Here is a 10,360-nt window from a genome sequence, read left to right on the forward strand (position 1 = left end):
GTATGGGCCTGTACTACTGAAAGCTCAGGACCCATACACATAACAAGGAAGTCACAAACCCTAGGGTTTTGTTAGGGATTGGTCCCTAGTTATTTGTATGAGTTATCTGATGCCTTGTGTTACGTTTCAGAATGGTGGTAACCAGGCGCTTTGTGACTGGATCCGGTTCGGGATCAGGATCAGGATCAAGATCAGGAGAGGACGGACAGGGGGAGCTGACATCACTCAAGATGATCGGCCAGATGAGGCAAGATGAGATGGATGACAGGATCTGAACGATCCTGCACGATGAGGTTGATGCGTTGTTTTGGGCCGAGTTTCCGGAGATGTTCGGGTCAAGTAAGACCGCCATGGTGGAGTATTTTGATGAGTGCTACGCAACCCTCGCAGAGACAGCCGCCGCAACAGCTGCATCAGCTATATCCATGGCAGGGGGAGGAGTTGGTAGGGGTTTTCAGTACCGGGACTTCGACAACATGAAGCCCCCTACTTTCGATGGGACACAGGATCCTATCAAGGCTATGAGATGGATTTCCGAGGTGGAGGGGTGTTTCTTCACCTGCTCGTGTCCTACTGACCAAAAGGACAGGCGTTCTCTGAACCTGCTTAGGTCCGGAGCTAAGGACTGGTGGAGACTTGCGACTGGGGCCTACACTGATGATCAGAGAGCTGCTATTACTTGGGAGCAGTTCAGGGAGATGTTCCGCTCTCGTTACATTCCAAGAGTCGAGCGGGAACGATTGGCACAGGATTTTCTGAGTTTGAGGCAGGATAGAGATCACCCGTATGTTCACTGAGCGGGCGATGTTATGCCCAGAGTTTGCTTCCGAGCAATATCAGATGACCCATTATCTGACTATGCTCAAAACCGATATCCGATAGTTTGTAGCTACCCAACGATGTGATACTCTTCTGGAGTTGCAGGAGGCCGCCAGGTGGCGGGAGTTGGAGATTAAGCTGCAGCTAAGGGAGCAGCGGTCGACCCTGGTACTGTCACAGCCGGCGCCGAAGCGGCCTAAGACCATCGATGCTAGGACCGGGGGTCAATAGGGCCACACTTGTGGGAAGTGTGGCAAGGGACATTCTGGTGTATGTCGGGCTGGTAGTGGGTGCCACAAGTGTGGCAAGGAGGGGAATTACACGAAGGATTATCGCCAAGCTGCCCCAATTCAAGGTATGAGGTTATGTTATCACTACAACCAGGTCGGCCACATGAAGTCCAACTATCCACTACTTGCCACCAAGCCGGTGCAGGCTGCAACGTCGGCTACCTTGAGGATCACAGATGGGAGACCAGTTAGGATAAAGCCTCCGAAGGCTCATGGCCGTGCTTTCCAGCTTACGGCAGAGGAGGCCATAGCAGTACTAGATGTGGTTGCTGGTATGTTTCTATCCTCATCTTGTTTTATTTATCTGTTATATGCTTATCTGTTGTACCTGTGATTAGGTACATTTTTGGTGAACTCATTGCCTGCTTTGGTCTTATTTGACTCGGGGGCGAGTCGGTCCTTCGTGTCTCGGTCTTTTAGTAGGGAGTTCAGTATGCCGGTGGGCGAGTTGGAGTGTCCGTTACGATTATCTATTGCCAAAGAAAATGGGGTTTCTACTTCTTCAGTTTATCGAGGATGTGACTTGGAGATTTTCGGGGTGTCTTTTTCGATAGACTTAATTCCGATTCCCATGGGGGAGGTGTGTGTGATTGTGGGCATGGGTTGGCTCAGTAAGTTTGGTGCTATGATTGATTGCGAGGGCCAGCGAGTGGTAGTTCGAACCCCAAGTGGGGGAGAACTGATTATATATGGTGAGGGCACCAGAGTAGGCTCAGGTTTTTGTTTAGCTGCTAGGGCTCGGTAGTACATTCAGCATGGGTGTACGAGTTATCTAGCGTACGTGGTTGATACGCGAGTCAGGGACTAGAAATTGGTTTCCGATGTACCAATGGTCAGGGAATTTGCAGATGTGTTTCCGGAGGAGTTTCCAGGGATACCTCCGGAGAGGCAGGTCGAGTTCAGGATCGACCTGGTGCCAGGTGTGGCCCTTATCTCTAAGGCGTCGTACCAATTAGCGCCACCAGAGATGCAGGAGCTGTCATCACAGCTGCAGGAACTGTTGGGAAAACAGTTCATCCAACCTAGCAGTTCTCCATGGGGAGCACCGATTCTCTTTGTCTGGAAGAAGGACGGTTCACACCGGATCTGCATTGATTACCGGGAGTTGAATAAGCTAACGATAAAGAACCGTTACCCACTCCTGAGGATAAACGATCTCTTCGATCAGTTGCAGGGTGCATCTTGGTTTTCCAAGATAGATTTGAGATCTGGGTATCACCAGGTCAGGGTTAGAGAGGAAGACGTGGAGAACACTGCGTTCAGAACTCGTTATGGACATTATGAGTTCGTGGTGATTCCATTTGGTCTCACCAACGCGCTTGACCGCTCGGTCATAGTGTTTATAGATGATATCTTGGTGTATTCCAAGACCCGAGAGCTGCATGAGGAGCATCTGTGAGAGCTGTTGGGAGTCCTGAGGCGGGAACGGTTGTATGCCAAGTTCTCGAAGTGTGAGTTTTGGTTACGAGAGGTCCAGTTCCTCGGACATCTCATTAACTAGGTGGGGATTTTGGTCGATCCGACCAAAATCGAGGTGGTTATGCAATGGGAGGTTCCGAAATCTCCCTCGGATATTAGGAGCTTCTTGGGATTAGCAGGATACTATCAGAGATTTATTCGAGATTTCTCCAAGATTGTAGTACCCCTCACTCGTCTGACGAGGAAAGGGTGGATTTCTGGTGGGGCCCCGAGCAGCAAAGGCCGTTTGAGACCCTCCTTCAGCGTTTGTTTGAGGCACCAGTCTTGACACTCCCAAAGGGGGTTGAAGATTTTGTGGTATTCTGTGATGCATCCCTCACAGGTCTAGGGGTGGTCCTCGTGCAGAGAGGACGGGTGATAGCCTACGCATCGCGGCAGCTGAAGCCGCATGAGACGAGATACCCTACGCATGACCTAGAGCTGGGGGCGGTGGTGTTCGGCCTCAAGATAAGAATTGGAGACATTACCTTTATGGGGTCCACTATACCATTTATACGGATCACAAGAGCTTTAGACATATCATGGATCAGTCGAACCTGAACATGAGGCAGTGCAGGTGGTTGGACGTAGTCAAGGACTACGATTGCGAGATACTTTACCACACTGGTAAAGCAAATGTGGTTGCGGATGCTTTGAGCCGCAAGTCAGCTGGGTCTTCCACCCCCCCGACATGTATGAGGATAGCAGTGGATTCCCCGCTTATGAGTTTGATCAGAGATGCCCAAATAGAGGGCATGTGACCAGAAAATTTAAAGCTGGAGAGGATCAAGGGTGAGAACACCAGGTTCGTGCAGGATAGTCGGGGATTACTGACTCGATGCAGTCGGGTTTGGGTTCCGATGTCTGGAGGGTTTAGGCATATGGTTATAGAGGAGGCTCATAAGTCTCACTTCTCTATTCACCCGGGGGCCACCAAGATGTATCGGGATTTGAGTTTGAGCTATTGGTGGCCGTGTATGAAGGACGAGATTGTTTGGTATGTCGAGAGGTGCTTGACCTGTAGGATGGTCAAGGCCGAGCATCAGCGGCTACATGGCAAGCTGCTGCCCCTGGAGATTTCCATGTGGAAATGGGAGCAGATCATGATGGACTTTATCATAAAGCTGCCAAAGACGACGAAGGGGTTTGATGCCATTTGGGTCATTGTGGATCGATTGACCAAGAGTGCCCATTTCTTGGCCATATGGGAGAGTTCGTCAGCCGAGAAGCTAACCGAAGTGTATGTTCGCGAGTTCGTGTCTCGCCATGGGATTCCCGTTTCCATTGTCTCTGATCGGGATGTCAGGTTTACCTCCCGCTTTTGGAAAACGTTTCACAAAGAGCTGGGCACGCGATTGCATTTCAACACAGCCTTCCATCCGCAGACAGACGGCCAGAGCGAGCGTACTATTCAGACCCTCTAGGACATGTTGAGGGCATGTGTCACCAACTTCGGTGGGAGTTGGGATTCTCACTTACCGCTTGCAAAGTTCGCCTACAACAATAGCTATCATTGTAGTCTTGGTGCCCCACTATTCGAGTTGTTGTACGGGCGGAGGTGTTGCACCCCGGTTTGTTGGGGCAAGGTGGGTCACATGGTGATGGGTTGGACAGAGGTGGTCTTGCAGACTATAGAAAAGATTCAACAGATCAAGCAGCGATTGCAGACAACTCAGAGTCGATAGAAAAGTTACGTCGACCGACGCCGATCCGAGCTGGAATTTCAGGTGGGTGACATGGTTCTTCTGAAGGTCTCACCCTGGAAGGGCGTGATCCGCTTCAGGAAGAGGGGAAAATTGGGTCCCCGTTACATTGGACCATTCAGAATTATTGCCAGGGTTGGTAGGGTGGCTTATAGACTAGAGCTTCCGGAGGAGCTTAGCCGGATCCACAACACATTTCATGTTTCGCAATTACGAAAATGTATTATGGACCAGGAGGTAGTGGCATCGTTGGATGACATTCAGGTCGATGAGAGCCTGAACTATGTGGAGAGGCCTGTGGCTATTTAGGAAAGGAAGAAGAAGATTATGCGGAACAAGGAAATACCTTTAGTGAAGATACAGTGGGAACATCGAAAGGGATCCGAGTGGACATGGGAACCGGAGGCGAAGATGTGCGAGCATTACCTGACATTGTTTACTCCAGTGGACTTCGAGGGCGAAGTCTAGTTCAAGTGGGGGAGATTTGTAACACCCTGATTCTCAGATATTGTCTAAATACGAGTTTTGGGTTAAGCCCTACTCGACGAGTCGGTTGATCTACTTGTTGAGTAGCAGTGGGAAGGATCACTGGTTAAGTGACCTACTCGATGAGTCCATATTGGGTCTCGGCGAGTAGGAGCTGACAGCTGAAACCCTAAATCCCGGGGTTGTGCACCTTATTTAAGGGAACACTAACCTCTTTCAGCCTCTTTGTAGTCTCTTATCCAACCCTAATACGTGTGTGTGTGTTTGTGCATTGTGTGCTTGAAGCCTTGGAAGGGGATTTTGGTGAAAAGAGCTTGGGAAGCAAGTGGTTTGAAGCAAGGAGCTTGGGGGAAATCCAAATCTACTCCATTTGTCATCTCTTGGGAAGGTATTAAGTTGTTATCCTCCTTCTATTTAATTCTAGACATCCTTGGTTGGAGATTAGGGTTCTTGGTTGGATTAAAAATTCATTTCTAGAGTATAAGCCAAGATCTGAAGTTGTAACTTCAGATCTGAACTCTCTGAGGATTAAGGGACCATAAAGTTATTAGTTTTGGCAAGTTTGAGCCCCTCCCTATGTGTAAAACCCCATTTCAAGCATAGTTTGGGCTTTTTGAGACATTGGAGCCTTGCATGCACGTAAAGTTTGCAACTTTATGTGATAAGCAGGCCTAAGGAGGTTGGATCTACAATTTGGGGCCTTGCCACGGCTTAAAAGTTGTCTGCACGATAAAATGATTCATTGAACTCGACGAGTCGCGCAGTTGACTCGGTGAGTCCGATGAAGATTGCCATAAGACTCGACGAGTTGAAGAACAACCCGACGAGTCGAATGAGTTTTAACCAGGACACGTTGGCATGTATTTCCGTCAAGTTCAAGGAGGGAACTCGACGAGTGGCATTAAGGGTTGATCGAAGATTCGAAGAAACTCGACAAGTCACTCTGATGACTCGGTGAGGTGGAATGTGCTCCAGAGAACTCGACGAGTACCAAAGTGTACTCGGCGAGTTAAGGTCAACATGGACTGTTGGCCTAGATTGGGGACTTTGACTATGACCAGGGGTTGACTAGCGGTTTATGGCGTACCTTATAAGGTGAAGGAGTTATGAGCATGTCATATTATGGTAATAGGTGGTGGAGTCTTTGACAAGTGATCGGAGAGATTTGATTAATTACCGAGCTGACATCTTCGAGGTGAGTTATCGTCATTATACTAAGGGGTCTAAGGCACCAAGTCTAACCCATTGGATTTGATATCCCAGTAGTTATTGATATGATATGTTGAGTCAGTAATGTATGCCAGTTGATATGCTAGTCGGGTAGATCTGGAGGACTGCCTGTGACACTGATTGATTATCTGGATGTGCATTTATCTATTACATGTCGACATGTTATGTGGGGTGGGTCGAGTTTGTACTGCTCCGTGCGGTAGCCAACAAACCCGAGAGTATTCTAGATATGAACTGAGGGCCCGATAGGCATTCCAGACTCATACTAAGGACTTGGGAGCATTCCAGATACGAGTTGAGGGTCCGGTAGGCATTCCAGACTCGCATTGAGGGCTTGATGGCATTCCAGATACGAGTTGAGGGCCCGGTAGGCATTCCAAACTCGTACTGAGGGCCCACGGGTAATCCAGCTTGTAAAGTTGTGGGCCCAGTGTATGCTGTTCTGTTTTATTGATATGATATGCTAATGTTGATGTTACTATGTGGATTGTATGTGTATCAGTATTTAGGGGTAACTCACTAAGCTCTCGGGCTTACAGTTTCAGTTTATTATTTCAGGTACATTAGAGGATCGCGGTAAGGCGAAAGCGTGATCGTACTGCTCCTCCTATTATATTTATGTTTCTGGGAAAAACTCTGATAACCAATATTTTGAAAACAAAGTTGTAATGTTTTGATGAACTTGACATGTATAAAAAGTTTAAATTGGTTTGAAATTTTTGGGTGTAACAATTGCACTAAGTTGTTCTTCGAGGGTCAATGGTGATGTAAATCCATAATCACTAAGATGATCATAAAATACTCTCATTTGCTTTCAGATTGGAGAAACTTTTATCTTTGTGCCTAATAGATTCTTCTTATTTGTTCTAATACTCTTTGAATCTTTTTAAAATATTAGATAGTATAATCTTACCATTTATTTTTTTAAAGTAAAAATAATAATCCAAAAATTTAAAAGAAATTATCTTTAGAAAAAAAAACCTTTGTCAAGCAAATAAAATTAAGTTTGTTAAAATCGTTATTCTTGTTGTATGATCATACGATCCCACCTTAATAAAATGATCATAATCACACTTGGGTTGTTTTTTGGGCAAAATCAGGGTATAATCGGAGGATCAGATCGTAAGATCATATGATTGATCGTAAAATCATTACTATTTTTTTTGAAGTGTGTAATATTTTGTCTTGAATTAACTAAGTACATAGAATATTAACATAGAAAAACCTTTTGAATTTTTATTATCATAAAATGATATATTGTACAAGTATTTTTCATGTTTTTGGTAGGGTCTTACGGCCTCAGATCGATCCGATGACCCTAAAACTATCTTATGACCCTGAAATGATCTTCATATCAGAATTATGCAAAACAAAAAATAATCTTATATAAGATCTCAATCTTGACAATCTTGAATCTTGAATGATATCATTTTTCAGAAAATTGTAAAAAACAATTAGTTTTTAAAAGAAATTAAACTAATTTGATAATAGATATTCTTGTTAGACAAAAAGAATATCATAAGATTAGATTAAGATAATACAATTCTGTCAGAGAAATACAATAAGATATAATACAATAATAATTTGTATTTTTCTAAATAAAATTTGTAATTTTTTTTAACTTTTAAATTATTATTCGTTTATATTAAAAAATATTATAAGATAATATCATATGTTTGATAATATCATATGTCAAATTGGAAAATATAACAAGATAATAATTTGTGTCTAATGAAAAGATATTGCATTATATTATAATAAGATAATAAAATTAATATATATATATATATATATATATATATATATATATATATATATATATATATATATATATATATATATATATATATATATATATATATATATATATATATATATATATATTAAAAAAACAACCTTCAAAATTTGAAAATCTTTATAAAAAAACCCTCATATTTTATCCTCAATCAGTTTACCGGATAAAAGCTAAAATTCATAAATAATTAAAGGTTTTTTTTTTTTTTTTTTTTTTTTTTTGACCTTAATTGCTAATAAAAAGAATATTAATACTTAATCGAATATAAAGATTTATGATATTTCCTTAAACGTTAATGTGATGTCAAATTGGGTTGGAGCAAACTTAATGTTATATTTAGTGTTTAATATATAGAAGAGATAAAAGGACCTTATACTTCACACTTAAGGTTTATTCCACAACATTTATCGGGCTTATATTGTTAAACTTCATAAATGGGAAATTGCATCTAAACTTAGAAAATATTGTGTTCTTATTTTTAACTTTTTATAACTTACTCTTAATTCTATATCTTTTGTCTACCATGAAACCTCGACCACCTTTGGTTTAAAATATTGTATTCGACCCCTTCCCTCTACAATACCTTGATTAACGTACTACTAAGAGTTCATAAAAAAAACAATAACCTTTTTATTTCAGACATGCATATACAAGCACATGGGAAACAAAAGAGACTACTCTCCGTCTCTCCCAGTGTTGATTAAGCATGCTTACACCAAACTACAGATTCGCATCATTGATTAAGCTTTCCAAGATGACAATGGAGGAGTATCGGAATCCTTATATGTTGCAATTCCAGCACCATATCTGTCTCCCTTCACTGAATCAGCTGAAGCAATAGCTTCAAGTTCAGCCATATCTTCTGGTGTTAGCTTCACAGATAAAGCTCCAATGTTCTGTTCAAGATTCTCAATCTTTGTAGTTCCTGGAATTGGCACCACATCATTTCCCTGGTGGTGAACCCAAGCCAATGCTAGCTGTGATGGGGTGCACCCCTTCTTTTCTGCCATCTCATTCACCCTCTCATACATGATCTTGTTATGTTCAAGATTTTCAGCTTGGAACCTCGGCATATACTACAAAAAAATAAAAACAAAACATCATATAACGGCCTCTTCAGTGGTAAATTTGAAGTTAAAATTATTGAATTAGAGGAGAGTATATAGGGTAACCAACATACCCTACGGAAGTCACCATCTTCCAACTTCTCGAGCATCTTCGGACCAGAGGAGAAAAATCCCTTTCCTAAAGGACTGTATGCAACAATACCAATCCCAAGTTCTCTGCAAGTAGGAATGATATCTTCTTCAACATCTCTTGTCCACAAGGACCATTCCAGTTGTATGGCTGTTATTGGGTGCACAGCATGAGCTCTTCTAATGGTTGATGCTGAAGCCTCTGATAATCCAACGTATTTAATCTTTCCTTCTTCCACCAGCTCCTTTATTGCTCCCATCTAAGAATAATAAAAGATTTAAGATCATTACGAATGGATGATGCAGTTAAGGACTGAAAGAGAAGATAGTGTGAAGAGGAGGAAACCAACTGTGATTTCGATAGGCAAACGATTGTCAATCCTGTGTTGATAATAAAGATCAATACAATCAACGCCAAGTCTCTTCAAGCTAGCTTCACAAGCATACTTTACATATGCCGGATCTCCGCAGACCTCCATCGCATCACTATCGTATTTGATCCCAAATTTGGTTGCGAGCTCCACTTTCTCCCTCAGCCCTCCCTTCAAAGCCTGCGCTTAAAGAAAAAGCTTGCTTTATATGAACCACAAAAGATCGAAATTATAGTTGCAGTACCATAAACCGATAGATTAGAAGAAAGTTACCTTGCCGATAAGGATCTCGTTGGTTTGAGGACCATAGATGTCGGAGGTGTCGAGAAAGGTAACGCCGGCGTTAATGGCATGCTGGATGAGGTTGATCATGTCAGGTTCAGGTTTGGGGGTTCCATAGAAAGCTGACATGCCCATACAACCCAAACCAAGAGCCGATACCTCTAAACCCTGTGAACCCAGTTTGATTTTTCGAACTCCTGTCATTTTCGAGGTTTGATCTTGTTCTACAGAGTGAATGATGAAAGCAACCCTCGCAGATCTCATATAGGGACTGAGAAGTTGGTAGTTGGTAGGATCTCCATGGCGAGGAAATTCAGGACATGTAAAGTAGCGAAGTAATATATTTTTAATTTTAAAATTAAAGAAGAACAGTATATGATATATAATTATAAACTATCAATGCATTTAACGTTTTAAGTTAACTAAATGCTGATGTTCTTCCCGAAAAGATAAAAAAAAAATATATATATAGAGATTGCTTGGATGTCGATGCGCATGCATATGGTGACTTTTATACCTAAGCGACGACTTTCACATGTGAGTAGAACTGATGGATGGACAGATGGTGGAAGATTCTCGATGAAAATAGAACTTTTTTGATTAAAGAAGACCAAACTTCGTTAGCCAAAATTGCAAAAGCCATTGTGGAAGCATCGTTTCGTCCTTATTAAGTTCTTTTTATTTTATTTAAGGTAATAACATAAAAGTTATTAATTTTATATGTGAATTC

General features: G+C 42.4%; 1 protein-coding gene across 1 annotated transcript; it reads right to left on the minus strand.

Moving 5' to 3' along the window:
* Nucleotides 1-8,391: 8,391 nt before the first annotated feature.
* LOC145031298 (putative aldo-keto reductase 4) lies at nucleotides 8,392-9,967 on the minus strand. The gene is made up of 4 exons (XM_078979818.1): nucleotides 9,622-9,967; nucleotides 9,328-9,528; nucleotides 8,962-9,237; nucleotides 8,392-8,857 (listed from the first exon to the last, which is right to left on the minus strand). The coding sequence occupies exons 1-4, from the start codon at nucleotides 9,892-9,894 to the stop codon at nucleotides 8,522-8,524; spliced, it is 1,086 nt and encodes a 361-aa protein (XP_078835944.1). The 5' UTR covers nucleotides 9,895-9,967; the 3' UTR covers nucleotides 8,392-8,521.
* Nucleotides 9,968-10,360: the final 393 nt, after the last annotated feature.

This window comes from Lactuca saligna, chromosome 2, assembly GCF_052625555.1.
Source record: "Lactuca saligna cultivar CGN05327 chromosome 2, ASM5262555v1, whole genome shotgun sequence".
NCBI classification, from domain to species: domain Eukaryota; kingdom Viridiplantae; phylum Streptophyta; class Magnoliopsida; order Asterales; family Asteraceae; genus Lactuca; species Lactuca saligna.

Coding starts and splice junctions, on each gene's coding strand:
- LOC145031298 (XM_078979818.1), bottom strand. CDS start 9,894: ATGAGATCTGCGAGGGTTGCTTTCATCATTCACTCTGTAGAACAAGAT. Junction 9,529..9,621: donor ACGAGATCCTTATCGGCAAG/GTAACTTTCTTC, acceptor CTTTAAGCGCAG/GCTTTGAAGGGAGGGCTGAG. Junction 9,238..9,327: donor GTTTGCCTATCGAAATCACA/GTTGGTTTCCTC, acceptor TATTATTCTTAG/ATGGGAGCAATAAAGGAGCT.